Source organism: Mytilus trossulus, chromosome 4 (genome assembly GCF_036588685.1).
Source record: "Mytilus trossulus isolate FHL-02 chromosome 4, PNRI_Mtr1.1.1.hap1, whole genome shotgun sequence".
NCBI classification, from domain to species: Eukaryota; Metazoa; Mollusca; class Bivalvia; order Mytilida; family Mytilidae; genus Mytilus; species Mytilus trossulus.
In genome coordinates, this window is record NC_086376.1 from 74624714 (window position 1) to 74642146 (window position 17433).

The 17433-nt window shown below is 30.4% G+C and overlaps 1 protein-coding gene across 8 annotated transcripts in view; it reads right to left on the reverse strand.

Annotated features, from left to right (window-relative positions):
• Window positions 1-17433, reverse strand: part of LOC134715965 (kinase non-catalytic C-lobe domain-containing protein 1-like) — a 52126-nt gene that overhangs the window by 23299 nt on the left and 11394 nt on the right. For 7 of the 8 annotated variants that reach the window (XM_063578568.1, XM_063578570.1, XM_063578569.1 and 4 more), the window contains 2 exons: window positions 4172-4227; window positions 1546-2310 (listed from right to left, as the gene is read on the reverse strand). In XM_063578568.1, the coding sequence (XP_063434638.1) occupies window positions 1546-2310; window positions 4172-4227 (821 nt within the window). Of the gene's footprint in view, window positions 1-1545; window positions 2311-4171; window positions 4228-10937; window positions 10957-17433 lie in introns of those variants that run through there. The other variant, XM_063578575.1, reaches the window with a different exon arrangement.

Sequence of the window (17433 nt, forward strand, 5' to 3'; positions counted from 1 at the left end):
ACATAGACAGTGGGTTATTTAGATATCGCAATAGAATATGTGAATTTTCAATTTAACTTCTGCATAATATTTGACTTCTGTTGTTCTATAGTTCTGTCCCATACCTTGTTAATGAATATATACATAGCATTTTTTCTTTCAAATTTTTGAATTAAAAGTTTGTTTTGTACTTTTGAGGTTGTTATTCTGAATGTTTTCTGAGGTACTTCTTTCTTTTATATATAATAAGTGTCACCAGGGTTTCCCCTGGGTCAATTATTTTTTTCGCCACCTCTTTCGCCAAAACAATATATTTTTCGCCACTTTATTATATTTTTCGCCAAGTAACACAAATATATGTTTTTTTAAGTTTTACTTTTTTCCCAGTCCCCCCCTCCTTAAAAAAGAAGTGTTTTTTACAACAAAACAAAACACCTTATCACTTGAAGTTGATCCCTCTTGCAAGGTATAGTCATTACATTGAAGGGTTACTCTCATGCCAAACTTTTGAATAGATTTCTGCATAACGACAGTTTTCTTTTCTACTTCTAGACCCTCGTAAAAAAGTCAAACTATATGCTTGAAACACGTGTGTCACTGAAACGACTTTAAAGTACCCACTCAAATCAAAGATCTATATGAAAGTTAAATGATCAAGTTTTAAATCAGAGACCTTCCTTGCTTTTGAACATTTTTCGTCATAACAACAGTTTTCTTTTCTGGATTATCATTAAAAAAAGGAGAGGAAGCGTAAAAATTTAGCTTCTAACACGTGCGTCGCAACGCGGTTATAAATCCCTTTTGTGACACGTGACAGAAGCCATTTAACCATATCATACAATCAACACCTTTATTTATTAGTCCTTTGAGCTATAAATGCAATCAGCTGATTATTGATTTTCTGTCAAAATCTGAACGAGTTCAAGGTGAATTCCGAGTACTGTCTGATCGGTTAAGTCAGAGAAACTCGAAAAAAGTAAATAAACAAGATGGCTGAAAATAAATCGTTATATATTTCTTTCGCCAAATTCTTTCGCCAATGACGAATTTTAATCGCCACAATTATTATTTTTTCGCAAATTGCGAAAATGGCGACCGCCAGCGGAAACCCTGAGTGTCACTTAAGTGGCGTTTAATATTAAATCTAATCCCTCAGATTTAGCACTGTATAGTTTGTTCACCTAGCTGGAACTATTAATCCAAGTAGTATAGTACATTGACATACAAACTGATGAATTAAAATGTCTACACATTGTGTCTACTTAAATTTCATTTTTAAACACACTTTTAACAGAGCAAAATAATCTTCCCCCTAAGCAGAACAGTTTATTCCAGTTTCTATTATCCACAAACATACAATTGTTCTTCAATGCACAAAACAATTGTCAGCAAAATGCCTAACTTAATTCTTACTTTTCCTTAAAATGATAGTTTTGCATTAGTTTTCACAAAAATCTAAAAAAAAAATTTTTTTATCCAAATTGTGTTTTTGTTTTTTGAAATTAAACAACACAACATATTTAAGATATTTCAATTTAAGCATCAACTATAAGCATTTTCTCATACCTGACGTTTCTTTGTTTTATTTGTCTTTTCTGATTTACAGGAATCTGACTTATCTTTGATGGTTTGAACAGAATCAGAATGTTTCCGTTTTTGAGGCACAGGTTTAAATTTAGACATATTTTCATTATTATTATCATTATTATTTGATAAATCCATATCAATCACTCCCGAATCATTATCCTGCTGTTTTTTAAGATCTGGTTTCCTAGGAATAGGAGGTTTAAATCCAATATTGTCATTCTCATTTTCACCACTTAAAGTTCTATTTTTATTTTTCCTGTTATGTGGAGATGACTGTTTTAAGTTCCCAGTTGCCGTTGGTATCCCTGTGTAATTTCCACGAAGTGCCATGTCCTCTTCTGCATTAGCAGACGACACTATGTCAGGTGACACAGCAGGTGTAGAATGCTGCTGTGGATCAGTGATGTTCAACGCTGATGAATCGGGTAACAATTTTGACTGGCTTTGTAAATAGTTCGCTAAACCTGCAGTTACATCTGCTAAACTTGATGAATGTCCATCAGGCGCTGGAGAAAAATGTGCTGTAAATGATCCAATCTTACAACAAATATCTGCTGAAGATTTTCCAACAAGTTCCTCTTCACATTGATTTATAAGAGATTCTAAATCCGGTCTGTCACTTGGTTTCTCTGATGTCATGTAACCAAATAACTGTCTTAGTTCTGCTGTGATTTCTGGACGACCTGGTTCCCCATTATATTCTGCTGCATACAGTAGTGTCATCCCAAGAGAAAACAGATGAGACTGCAAATAGAAAATGTATGCTTAAATTTTTATGATTTTTTTTAATTCTTTTACCATGTTAACTAAAAATAATCAGTGCAATCAGCAATGGAATTGAAACAATATTTCAGAATCCCTACAATTTAGAAGGGTTTTCTTTTCCAAAAAATTCAAACACAAAAAAAACAACATAAAATTTCTCTCTACCTTATAATTCTGACTGTAAAAATATCAATTTCAACAGGGAAAATAATTGGGTATACTTGCTTATTGTTAAAAAATTATTTCAATTGCCTACTATGAATAAGTAAAGACAGCAAACTAATAATGTTTTCATTCAAAATTTAAAATGAAACAAAACAAATTGAAAATTTACTGTAATTAAAACAAAATAAAGCTGAAATGAAATTTTTACAAAAACTCTTCCTCTATTGTACAAATAATTTATGAAATACAATACTGATTTACTGGCTTTTGTTTGGTTGACAATTCGTATTAGAATATATTTTTATAGAATGATATCTTTAAAGCATCTGAACTTTTGAAAAATAAGCAAACAGTAATCCCTGGGTTGTCTGTTCTTTAAAAGTAAGATACAAAACTGCAGGTTCCAAGAATATATATCAAGCATCATGATGCCTCGTTCACACAGACATTTAATTCAAATTGAATTCGTATCGAATTCCCTAATCGCGTTCACACACTTTTCTTTTTTAATTCGAATTGATTCGAATTTTTTAATTTGAATTGATTTTTGAATTAACTAATTGGAATTAGTCAATTCGCATTAAGACGTTTTTGTTAATACGAATTAAAAGTTAACGTCGTTTGGACTGTAAAGCAAATTTGACGCGCATTTCAATTTGAATTATAATTGACGTTGGGACGTAAAACATTTCGCATGCGAATTAAACTAATTCGAATTGGTTAATGCCAATTGAATTTGAATTACATGTGAATAATCACACCTTTGTTTTCCAAAAAAAAACAATCCAATTTTCCTTTCACTTTAATCATGAAACCATTCTCAAAATAGAACGTTTACTATTATGTAATGTTATCTTGTCAAGTCAATACTTTGAGATGCATGTGACTTCCAACAAATAAAAAAAATATTAAAAACTTTTATTCTTTATTCACTTTCAAATCAATCTATTAAACATACAATTGATCTATTAGTAAAAAATGCATAAAGAAAAGACTAAATTGCTTTTAGATTTCGGTGAAAACATTTCTGATAAGTCAAGTGTTATGTGGACTGATTTTCATACTGATTGTTTGAAAAGTATTGAATCCATGGCCAGATGACAATTATCGCAAAACAAAAGAATTGAGAAGAATTTTACTATCAGGCTAACAGAAGGGTGTGCCCACACGTTTTATCTTTTATTTAAAGCAGTATTTGTGTTTTTATTTAGTTATTGAATTCATGTGGATTTTTTTTCAACATTCAGTTCTGTATCTAAGAATAAAAATAGCTAGCTAGATATAATCAGTTCAGTGGTCAGAACATCAGTAGTACCGTACTAACATGATTTATAACAAACCTTTCTAAAATTATCCATTTATAAATTTGAAATTTTAAAGATAGGTTTCAACTACCTTAGACAAAGTTGACCTTAAAATGGAATTCAACTGGTTTTAGTTCTTATACATCCATGGCTTTCAAATATTCAGCTTTGAGCGGTCCTGATGAAGGTAAATTTAGAAAAACCCTTTGTGTGCATGAAATTTGTAACTTGTTGTATTCCTTTTCTCAACAGAAACTCAAAGTAGAATGGATTCTTGCATGCAAAGCTTTGACACACAAGATTTTTCTTTCTCTTGCAGTGTTCAATACACTCAACATTTAAGACTCTCACACATCGTTAGTTTTCCTTACCTTGTAAGACTGTTCGTTGTGTTCATATTCTGGAGGTATGTACAACTGTTCTGGTTCTGTAAATATATAAATGGATAAATACTTATTAAAGTTATGAAAAACAGACATTTTGTGCTAAAGTTATATGTGACGATTCGTATATCATTAAAATAAGACAGAAAATGTCATTTTTTGCCCCTAAAATGCTCACATTCTTTTCATTCTATTTTTTGGTCCTTTAACAGATTTTTCTCTCCATCTCATGTTTAGAAAGTTAGTTATCTATGCGTATTCAAAAACACCATTGCTTTTCTCTCTTCAACACAAACCTGTTTGGACGTACAATATCTCATTTATGGCGGACAAAGCCTTTAAACCAAGTTATGAAATATGATTTTAGTGCTGAAGCTTAAGCACAGAGGAAAAAACATTCCTACATTATTTTTTATGAATATCCTTGGCTTTACATTATATATCACCAATCCCTAGAAAAAACTGACTCATATACTTATTTTTTTCCCATAACATTTATATTAAATGAGTTAACAGTTTTAAAAAACAGCTTTTGGATAAATGAAACATATAAATACAATCAATCTAAATCAAATAACTGCTCTCAAAACTTTTTATAAATATGTATATTACTAGTAATAAATTTCATATCGATAAAAAAATACTTTTTATTGAGGAAGTCAACACACGGAGATGTTGGCTTTATTATATACTGTTTCTTTGAAAGAGAAAAAAAACCAATCAATTACACATTTAAAATTATTAAAATTGCCATTATTTTTCAATCAATTTAATAAATTATATTTCCAATTTTACTCCCAATTATAGTCTAGCATTAGTAATCCAATCACATAAGTGATTTTAAATGTAAAAATTTTAAAGAATTAAGAATGTGGATTCCATTAAATGTGTATAATAAATTGACCCTATACTTTCACACCTTCTTTTCTTTACAATGAGTCAGAAAAAAATAAAATATGAAAGAGCAGAGTTCCAATGTCCCCCGTGTTGCACTTATCTAATATTTCCAAGGACCATAACTCTTATAAAAAAAGTTGATCGTTTGCAATCATAGAGCTTGTCAGGCAAACAGCTGATATTAACCTCTAGTACGAGTTTGATGAAAAATCTGGCAAGAATTTTACTCGCGAGAGTGTTAACAAGCCTTGATGAATACCAGGTACATTTTTGTCTATCTCCTCCACAACTTGTTATGCAGGGGACAAAAAAAATGTAATATGATGGGGGGAGGGGGGGAAGGGGGTGGGTGACCATGTAAAAACAGAAAAGTACTTCATCTTCAAAGTTGAAGAATCTTTAAATCTTTATCCTTAGTTTAGAGGGCTGTAGCCAGGATTTATCAAATTTACCAATGGGGTGCAATATCATTTGTGAATGGGGTAAAAAAAACAAACATCACCACCACCCCTTTTTAACAACCTGGCAGTTGGCAATTCTTGTGATTCAATAGGAGTAGGAGTCAATAGCAAAACATGGCACTATGCCCCTCCACCACACTGGCAACAATTTGGGTTCCTATACAAAACAACAAAATAAAGATGGCCCCTGCTCTCTAAATAATGTTATAAACATTAAAAATGTTAATGAAATAATCAAATTGTGAAATCTTAATACAATCATCTATTATCTTATCTACTGTTGTAGGAAAAATTTCAATAAAATATTTTGTAATTTTTTTTAATTTACAGCATTACTTTCATGTTCTAAGCTAAGTTCTAATGTGATAAAATATATACCTTTTGTGTACCATAGTCTTCCTTTCTGAATATTGGTACGAAGTGATATTTTATTTAGGTTAAAAGCTTATCAAATAAATCAAGAAAATTCATTTGTCATTCCAATTACCATATTTTTCACAAGGAATTGTGAATCGGAATCTTTTGTTCAAGAATAAGCATACAATAGTTTTTCTGAATTTAATATTTCAAAGACTACTTACAATAATTTGTCATGTTTTCTATTAGTATGATTCCCCGTAATGATATTTATGTATCGGGCCTGTTCCAAGTTTTTCATGTTCGGCCATTTCAATAGGTACTATGCAAATGTTTTTAAACTTTATTAAAACATTGACTTTTGTTACCAATTCCTACCTTTTAAAGTCCTTAATATATCCCAATTAAAATTTCTCTCATGGTAAAATTTTTATTCCACGTATATCCTTGTTTTGACAATAATAGAACCATACACCTTATAAAAACAATTCCGTGTGACAATAGACCGCAACGTCACATTCTATATCATAAGGTATCTATTACTCTCCCTTTTGGCAGAATTCCGCAGACTTATTCAAAGAAGAAAGGTCAATGCAGAAAACAGTTACAAATCTTGTCCTACCATTTGACCTATGTAAATTGTTAACAGGATACTGTTACATTTGATTTTTTCATAAATAATTTTTTAATCGAGGCTTGAAGAAGTTTTGGTCGTAAATATTCTTATAATAGATCATATAAGTTCAAATTTATTCAATTAATCAAAATCCCTCGGATTAATAAAGTTAAACTGAAAAACTACGGTACCTACATCAAATGGAAAGATCTTATATTAAATAATATAAAACATAATCATCAGTTATAAAAGATTTGAACTATGATTTTTACCATATAAACCAGTATATCTGATTTCACATTGAATTCTTTCGACGAGTCACAATAAATTAAAGGTTTGACAAATAGTAATAACGGAACCTAGCAGTGAACAACAATAGCTATAAATCTTAAACTGTATATCAATCTTATTAAATAAACAATCAGCAAATATAAAAAGATTTATAAATAATTAAATATCCGAAATAATTACATGCTCTCAATAAAATACAAAAGTTGCCGAAATTATATTTATTTTAGCATACTCTGTCACTCGCTATGAACCCATATATGAGGTTTTCCTCTTTGTTTTCATGAATGCTATAGTACTTTAGAAGCTGCAGTTTTTTTAATGAAACTTGACCCTATTTTGAAATAATATGCAAACTTTGCATAAAAATCTGCTTTTTAAAACTTATTTTTGTCCAAATATTGCAAACATAAAAGACAACAAAAAAGTTTACCATGAGAAAAAGAAAAATAATCCCTTTTGACACAAAATATTTTACATAATCAATTTATGCTACATACCTTAACCTTGCATTTATCAAAAAAAAATTAGTACAAATTTTGGTGACAAAGTTTTTACAGAGATTTCCTTAATCTTTATTGACTCAGGAGTTTAACTAGAAGATAAATAAATATTGTGAAAATAACGTCACTTATTATTTTATCAAGAGCTCTCATAATGTATCGATCTTTAATAATAAGAAGAAAAGATCATATCATTTCAGAGTGTATCATACAAAGACACCTGAACTTTTTCCTTGGTTGTAACGTTATGTGGTGTTTACAAAGATTACTGCTGAAAAGATAACCCTTATTGAAATAAACACCAAAGGCTTGATTAATTCCCTTACATTCTACCCTTATCAAAACCATGACAAACTCTGTGTTTCCTGAATGCTATTGATGAAATGTGTCAATCAATCAAAAATAAAGTTTGGTATTATTTATAAATAAAATTAAAATTAATTTGTCTATCATATTTAATAATATATACACCATTTAATAATTTTTATTTTTTTTTTATTATTCAATGTATGGTTCAAATCAGTTATATGTCCATGTGCATGGGCCTATGATGTCCAAAGCTAGGAGCCTCAACAGTTTTTGTCTTTTATCTTTAATATCATAGTATTTTTTTTCATTTGAAGAATTTTGTGTTGATGACCATTCTTTGATAGTTTCTGTTAAAATCAATCACATCTACCGGTACTACTATAATCATGGTCGAGTCAACACTAAGGTTGTGAGTTTTAACCCCTCTTGTGCGGGTGCACTCAATTCAAATCTTTATTGATTAGGATTGTCAGCTTTCCTATCAAAGGTCCAAGGTTTTCTCTGGGTATTCTGGCTTCCTCCACCAATAAAATCAGGCCACCACAAAATAGCCCAAAAGTGTTGCTTAAAAGTAGCGATACAGCACCAATAACCAATCAATCATTTCCTTTAATTCATATTTTTAAATCCTAATAATCTAACTGGAATGGAGCCTTAAAACTTCAACATTCAAAGGAGGTCTACAGAAGATTATACTGATATTTTAGTTTGTGAGTATATCAAAATTCCATGACTTCATAAACAGCTGAGTCATGTTCATTTGAAACGGTGGCATGCTATGTTTGTCCTGTGTCATTTAGCAAATGTTATTGTATGAAAAATTTAGGAACAAATTGACAGAGACATACAAAATCTTGTAAAAAAGAAAATCTTGGCTCACTGTGTATACATTTAGTAAGATTCTTAATAAAAAAAAGAAGATGTGGTTTGATTGCCAATGAGACTACTGTCCACAAGAGACCAAAATGACACAGACATTAACTATAGGTCACTGTATGACCTTTAACAATGAGTAAATTCCATACCGCATAGTTAGCTATAAAAGGCCCTTATATGACACTGTAAAACAATTCAAAAGACAAAACTAACAGCCTTATTTATATATAAAAAAAAAAGTTGTCATATGATAATCATAATTAAAAAAAAACTTTCTTCTTTGGGGTGAATGTTCAGTGACCTATAGTTGCACATTTATGCAATTTGGTATCTGGATGATACTAATTATATATGTGCATATCATATGATTTTTATCATCTCTTACATAATTTTTGCAATGCAAGCATCTGGATAAAAAGACCCCCTTGATTTTCAATGTATGTAAAGAATTATTACAGTTATAGTTGTATCTATAATAAACAAATCAGTATTCTATAGTGTATATAAAACCCATTGAACTTAAGTTATTCAACAGTTTAACAATGCATCGATTATTTTCTTAACAAATCAAAGATTAAAATGTACATACATACAACTTGCTATGTTAAGGTCATTTCTGTACCTATTGTATTTCAGTGCACTTCATTCTTGAACAAAATGTTCTCAAAAATCATTATGATTTGTTCTGTCATTCAAACAGATTCAAAGAAAGATAACTGTTTTACACCTATATACGTAGAATTTATCATAGCATGAAACATTTACATTTATTTCTTTGATAAAGGTAAAAGTCCTCCAATAAATTAATATTTTGGTTACTTTTGGAAAATTAAAGAATTACATGTAGCTTTTATCAAAGTAATATGTTTTTGATTGCTGTCATCAAAGAATAGTCAGTTTGCTTCCTTGGGAAAAGATTAATTTGATTTCTTCATTATAACCACAGTAACAGAGCTTTTTGTCAATTCATGGATAAAAGCAACTCCCCTTCCTCCCCATAAAAAAAAATTGATTAAAAAAAAAATTCCTTACATTAATACATGTGACGATGTGTAAATCAAATTTTAATACAAATTCTAATAAAAATAATCTGACTATATCTTACATTAATAAAACAATTTTAAAATTCTGTATTATCTACTTTCCCAATAATCTTGATTACATACATAAAATTATCTATAGCTTTAATTAGTGAAAGTCATTCTCCCTGAAGCTTCCATCACCAGTCCAGCAATATTATTTATTAAGATGAATATAACTGATACATGGTCCCAATTTACCGCTGAACGAAATAACAAGTGCTCCAAGCATAAAAACACAACATGTTTTATATGTATACAGTAAAAACATGCTATTACAAGATAAAGAGATTTCACTAATAGATTTATCACTTAGCTAGCTTTAAAAACTTACTTTTTTCTAATAATATGAATGGTAACATGCATAAATTGATCATAAAAAGAAGTTTTCAGAAATTAATGTATATAATTTTATTTTTGCTATTTTCATACTTTTTCTTGTTGTACAGATAAGACTGTAGGTGTATGAAAATGCAATATACCAACGTTAAAGCAAAATAAGACTGAAGGTCAATAAAAAATAATCAGTATTTCACTCCTACAGAGGTATTTTGACAATGAAAACACAAGAAACAGAACAAAGTGTGCATAATGGTTAAAAATCTTAAATACAGAGTTGTCTCCCTTATTTGGACAACCAATTTACCAATACTAAGCCTGTTTTAATCCTACAATTTCATCCACATGTTTTTTCATGTAGTACAATAACCATGCAGTCATTTGTTATAAATAGTGCAAACTTTCAAGTTAATTATGAATAAAAAAATACATATGTTACATATGTTTTATATTCCAATGCTGCAATCACTTGAATAATCTACATTTAAATGCATCTAGCTGTAAAGAGTTTTTTTCGTAAATGCTACACATTGGTTAAATTTTCAAACAAAAATCTACTTTTATAAAATATCTGGAATATTAATATTAATATCATTGTAAGTAGATTAGATAACCTAAGATTTATCTAGTTTTACAATTTCTACAGATATGAATTTTTCAAGTTAAAGCTATGGTTCAAATAATTATTTGATGCAGAGACAGATGAGGAAAGGAACTTCTACGAAGAAAATGTGAAAAGTCTACCATGTCAAAGAAAACACAATAAAACTTAAATAGTGGCAAAATAGATTTCAAAAATAATTATCTAGGCAAGATTTGGCAAAGAATAACTTAATTAAAGCAACCTGCAGTGTCTTACATTTAAAGAAATATCTAAATTTGGAAGTTATTTTGAGTGTCTAGAATAGGATTTTCATGTATCTAAATCTTAATGGTTTTTGTGTCTACACATGAAAGTTGTGTTTCTATGCATGCATCACACATTCATACATATACATTATTACAGCAAACTTAATAATGGAAACTTACGATCTTCATATGGTTCCCATCCTGTCAATTTCCAAAAAGAAATTATTTGAATTATTTCAAAAGCTTCATCTATAATGAGTACACTTAAAAGTTTATTTTCCCCAAATCTTTACTACATCACCCTTTTTTTTATTACGGTCCCCTGATTATCCTGTTAGCCTTATTGTCTTCTCATGTTTTGGCAATTTTTTTTAAGACAAATAGTGACGAAATATAACAATATTGTGTAATTGTGGACAAAGTTTAACAAAAATTTAATCGAATATTCCACCCTCCCCGAATAAATATCAGTAACAAGAACCTCATCTATGCATGTAAAGTAATGAGATGTGGTATAGAAAAACTTGACAATATAGTCGAAATGGCTTGGATCTGCGGAACTATCATCACCGTACTGTCAGCAATAAAAACTGAAAGCCCAGACATGCCAAAATATTAAGCAATTATAACGAAAAAAAACAACAGCCATATTCATGTCTTTATCATTAATAAAATAAATAAAAAACAAATATGACAGCCACCAACAACTGAACTAACGTTTTTTTCATATATATCTTAGAACAGAACCAGAAGTCACTACAATTTAACAACTGAATGTATAGACATTTACAACAATTATTCCATTGGAAGATAATTCCAAAGTTTATAAACCTAATGTAATTTATAAATTGTAAAGCACAAATTAAACCATTGGGGACAGTTAGAGCTTAAATTAATGAAGGACAAATTTTTCTGTATACTATATGGCTGGCAAAAAATATTGTTTGGTTGAAGTAGTTTTGTTTTTTGTATTTTGAATTAGTTATATGTAATTCTACTTCTGAATACTTCAAAACAAATTCAGAAAGGAATGTTAACAAACTCTTTTTGGGGTATAATAAGTGTTTTACCGAACCAAACCTTAGTCCACTCCCCCCAATCATACATTGCCTTTGTTTACTAGTCATATTCAAACCATGGTCCAATCCTTCAAAACGAATGATTTAAACTTTAATAACGAGTCATTAAAGCACCTTTTAAACTTTGTAAAAAGAATTTTCGATTATAAAATTTACAATTTCAAAAGGCATATCCTAATAGTATTCAATAAATGCTGATCAATTGCCTTGGTGTTGAATGTGTCTCCTTTTATAAACTTTTCAAATTAATTTGAGCTACAAATATTTGATAAAGATCATTTGTACTCAAAGCATGAACTAAGTAAAGGAAAATAAGCTTCTGTTAAGTTTAAATAGGGACGTAAAGGCATTTAAAATAACTGGTCATATATATAGATAAAATTAAAAACAATTCATTGACCCACTTTCATGACTTTACATCTAATCTTCTAAAAACTTTGATACACATCAGAAAATGAAAGAAATCCTCATGCCTTGTCAGTTTAAAAAGTAATTGTGTCAGCCCTCTTAGTATCCCTTATGAAACTGAATTGGTTGCCGCAAACTTGCAGCAGACTTGCTGCAAGCTTGAGACAAACAAAAAGTTTGCAGGAACACAGACAACAGTGTTTGCAGATGTTTGCCGCTAGCTGCAAACTTCTGGCAAACATTGCTGCAAGTTTGCAGAAACATCAATGTTTGCCGTAAGATTGCCAGAAAGTTTAAAATAATAAAGAACGTTTGCCGCAAGATTGCAGAAAACTTTGACCATTCAATATGTTTGCCGCAAGATTGCAGAAAACTTTGACCATGCTATATGTTTGCCAGAACATTGCAGGAATTACACAATATTGACTGGGCATGCCTAGTTGGCACTTCCTGGATGCTAACAATTTGAAATTGTGGCTAGGTCATGTTGGTTGTGTTTGGAAATGCATTTCACATATAAGAGATCAAGGAGGCATTTTGGTTCAGTAATATGGGATAATCAGTATGTAATTGTGTAAGAACAAATGATTTATAGAACTGCATGTTTTAATAAAATAATTAATGGTATCATCATACATAATTAAGTATAAGCAACTATATACATGTATGTATGATTGAAAAACTTCAGCGATTATAAGTTTGAATTTGTAACTGATGTACTGCACCATCATGATCATGTTTATTAAGATTAAGTTAAATTCTGTAATGCAATTATTATACCTAGCTTTATACTCAATACACATTTGAGATTTTACCTTTTTCATTTTTTAATACAGGTATATTATGTCATTTGAGAATGACTCCTGCCACTTTTCAAAACTCACATGCATGTATGTATTCCCTTAAATCTCACAAGTTTTCAAGAATTCTTTCAATGGCTGTTTGTATAAAGACATGAATTGACTTTTAAAAAATGTTGCTGTGTAATTTGAAGGAGATAAATTGAATGTGTTTACACACATAACATTGGTATATGTGTAGTTCCTGCAAGTTTACCGCAAGTTTGCAACAAACATTTGCCGCAAGCTTGCAGCAAACAATTGCCGCAAGCTTGCGGCAAATCTAATTTGCATAATTATGTTTGCCGCAAGCTTGCAGCAAACTTCATTTGCATGGTAAAATGGTTGCAGCAATGTTTGCTGCAAACTTGCGGCAAATGTTTGCCGCAGGGCTTATTTTTCGGTAAGGGATATGATAAAACTCTCTTTTCTGATTGTCAAAAAATTCTTTATCAAAAAATATTGTGAATAACAAACACACACATACTTAGACAATTTGAAGTATATAATAAATTAGGTTTGAAATTTATTCAATTAAGTTTAAAAATACATATCACAAAGTGTAATGAAATGATAAAGCCTCTTGATTTGGTAAGTAAGTCAAGAAAGGATAAGTTGAAACCTAATCGAGATTTCAGTTTTAAGGATAACCTTTATTATGGAATTTTAAACTTGGCGCTTGTCCAGCAAACTTTGATTCATTTGTTACTTATAATCTGAGATATAAATTATTTCCCAATTTTAAACAGCTTATGTATTCTTTAAAGGATATTTCATGTTTTTCTTCAATGTTAAACTGTGACTCAAAGCATTTAAATTCCAGTCCAGAAATCGACATTTATAAACAATATATTTTGAATTTGTCATTTAAGCAGTTCAATAAAACACCAGATAAACAACAATTAATTTTATAATGCTTTACATAGTAGTACAAACATGTTATTTATCAGAAAGGGAAAATTATATTTTTGGCAGATTGTTCAGTACATTTTTCAATAACAAGAAACTAAATAGTCACTTTAACATGCATACTAACATAGCAGATTTATTTTCTCATGGGAGATACTCAGTTCAGTTGATTTTGAGGTGAAAAAGCAAACAATAATCAAAAAGCTTTAAGGCAATACTTTATACATGCTTTAAATTAGGGGATGTACAGGTTTAAGGGAACATGGGAATGAGAGGACTGAGGAAGCAGGAAGCAAGAGTTAAGGGTGAGAACCCAAGGGAAGAGGAAGGGTTAATATATATCAGCCTTGGAATTTGTTTTTCACTAATTTTCATTAGGGAGTAAGGGGAGGGAAAGAGAAGTTGCGAGAAGGAAAGTGGGACCCCCTGTCTGCCCTTTCTTATAAACGATAAAACTCAATGATTGTACGTTGAATATGATGTAAAACATACTTTTTGATAAATTTTCAATTAATAAAATTGTTCAGTTTGAATCTAAAATTGTGTAGATGGACTGTTTTTATAATATGCAAAAGCATAAAGCATAATCTCTAATGCCAAAAGAGTGCCCTAGTCTTCCTTTACAAGACATAGAGATGTATTGACTTGTCTTGTCTTGAAAACATCCATAACTTATTTAAAATTAAGAGCTTCCTGTTTTAGTGACAGAGTTTTACAAGCTTACAACAAAAGCCATCAAGGACAATAAATTGTCAATATACATTGTGAAATTCATATCACTTTACAAACCATAACAATAAACATTATATAAAATCACCTATACAAAAATATACTGTGTAATATGATCTGATGTTGTCAGTTTGTTGTGTTTCACATTACAAAGGTCATAGTCATAGCAAGTGTGACAAATAAATAGAAATATAATTCATGCATATACAAATATGTTGATAAAACCAAATTTGAAGGGAGTATACAGTGACCTTGTCAGAGGAATAAGGGTGTTCTCCATATACTTCCTTCGAACTAAGGTCACCAGAAAATCAATGCCAAATCATAATATATCACAATTATATACCATTGAACCAAAACAACAATAAATATATATATGTAGGCAGGCATGTTAAAAAAGTTGAACTGTGAGCTATTGCTCACTAATAAAATAAATTAAATGCAACAAATGGATGGGATGGATGGACACTCAGACAGATGTAAACCAGTTTACCCTCCTTCTTCTAATTGGTGGATTTAAAGTCTGGAAGTACAACTGTCCAGAAAATGTTCTTTATGCAAGAGCTAGTGATCATTCCCTGAAAGTAGATCCCCCATAACGAATTGTTAACTTACTTTATAACTTTTATATATCATAATTTATATACTTAACAAGAGGCTCTCGAGAGCCTGAATCGCTCACCTCAATTCTTTTGGTTAAATCTCTCATCAATGATTATTTTGGCTTTTCAATTTATTTAAATGTTCTTTGGGTCGTCCTATTTTCTTCAAAAGCAAAAAAAAAAATCATTTTCTCCTATGTTCTATTTTAGCCATAGGAGCTATGTTTCTTTACATACAAGGAAATAAAATATAAAATTTATACTAGATACTCTGAAACTCATTTAGCCTAAGTTTGGCTGAAATTGATACAGCAGTTTCAAAGGAGAAGATTTTTTAAAGTAAGTCAACATGATGAACAAATTGTGAAAAAAGTCTTTAAAGGGCAATAACTCCTTAAGGGGTCAATTGACAATTTTGGTCAAATTGACTTATTTGTAGATCTTACTTTGCTGAACATTATTGCTGTTTACAGTTTATCTGTATCTATAATAATATTCAAGATAATAACCAAAAACAGCAAAATTTCCTTAAAATTACCAATTCAGGGGCAGCAACCCAACAACGGGTTGTCTGATTCATCTGAAAATTTTAAGGCAGATAGATCTTGACCTGATAAACATTATTACCCACTGTCAGATTTGCTCTAAATGATTTCGTTTTTGTGTTATAAGCCAAAAACTGCATTTGACCCCTATGTTCTATTTTTAGCAATGGCGACCATGTTTGTTGATAGATCAAAACTTCGGATACAATTTATAAACTTGATACCCTAAGGAACATTCAGTTCAAGTTTGGAAGTATTTGGCCCAGTAGTTTCAGAGTGGAAGATTTTTGTAAAAGATTACTAAGATTTACGAAAAATGGTTAAAAATTGACTATAAAGGGCAATAACTCCTAAAGGAGTCAACTGACCATTTCGGTCATGTTGACTTATTTGTAAATCTTACTTTGCTGAACATTATTGCTGTTTACAGTTTATCTCTATCTATAATAATATTCAAGATAATAACCAAAAACAGCAACATTTCCTTAAAATTACCAATTCAGGGGCAGCAACCCAACAACAGGTTGTCTGATTCATCTGAAAATTTTAAGGCAGATACATCTTGACCTGATAAACATTATTACCCACTGTCAGATTTGCTCTAAATGATTTGGTTTTTGAGTTATAAGCCAAAAATTGCATTTGACCCCTATGTTCTATTTTTAGCAATGGCGACCATGTTTGTTGATAGATCAAAACTTCGGATACAATTTATAGACTAGATACCCTAAGGAACATTCAGTTAAAGTTTGGAAGTTTTTGTCCCAGTAGTTTCAGAGGAGAAGATTTTTTAAATAGTTTACGACGACAGACTACAGATGACGGACGACGACAGACGCCAAGTGATGGCATAAGCTCACTTGGTCCTTCGGGCCAGGTGAGCTAAAAACCAAAGAAACTTGAATATCAACAGGCAGCATACTGACAGAAGTCAGGAAAACTTGTGGATCATGGGATGACAGGATAGAAGGATTGATATGTTTGTAATACAATTAGCACTGGCTTGCTAGTGACTTTAGCAGAAAAGTGGGTGTTGTTGCTGAGGGAATGTTTGTTTCTACTTGCTTTCAGTATTTTAAATTGTTGTTACAAACAGTGTGTCTATTTCATATTGAGGTGTTCATCTTGTTTTCACAATATTTGGATCTGTATTCCTTAAAATTTATATTGATATAAAATATGTGGTATTATTGCCAATGAGATTTAGAATATCTTTCCATATAAAACAGAATATCTAGACACACTGGCAGCATTTTTTTAAACATGAATTGAAAAAAATAATATGCATAATGGAAATTTCATTCAGTGGTTTAAAATATATTATATCAAAATTTATAACAGAATAAATGAAAATTCCAAATATAGGGTATTAATAACTCAAGTCCTTGTATTTAATTGTACACATAGTAAAATGAGATGGTGATAGACTTAACCAAATCCACTTTTGGGTTGTATGGAATAAAAGCTTACTGATTTTATCTGCCCTGTGTAAGTCTGAGAGGGAAGATTTAAGGTTTTAAAAAATTACATGATTTACTGGTTTGAAAAAGCTAGCTTACACTTGT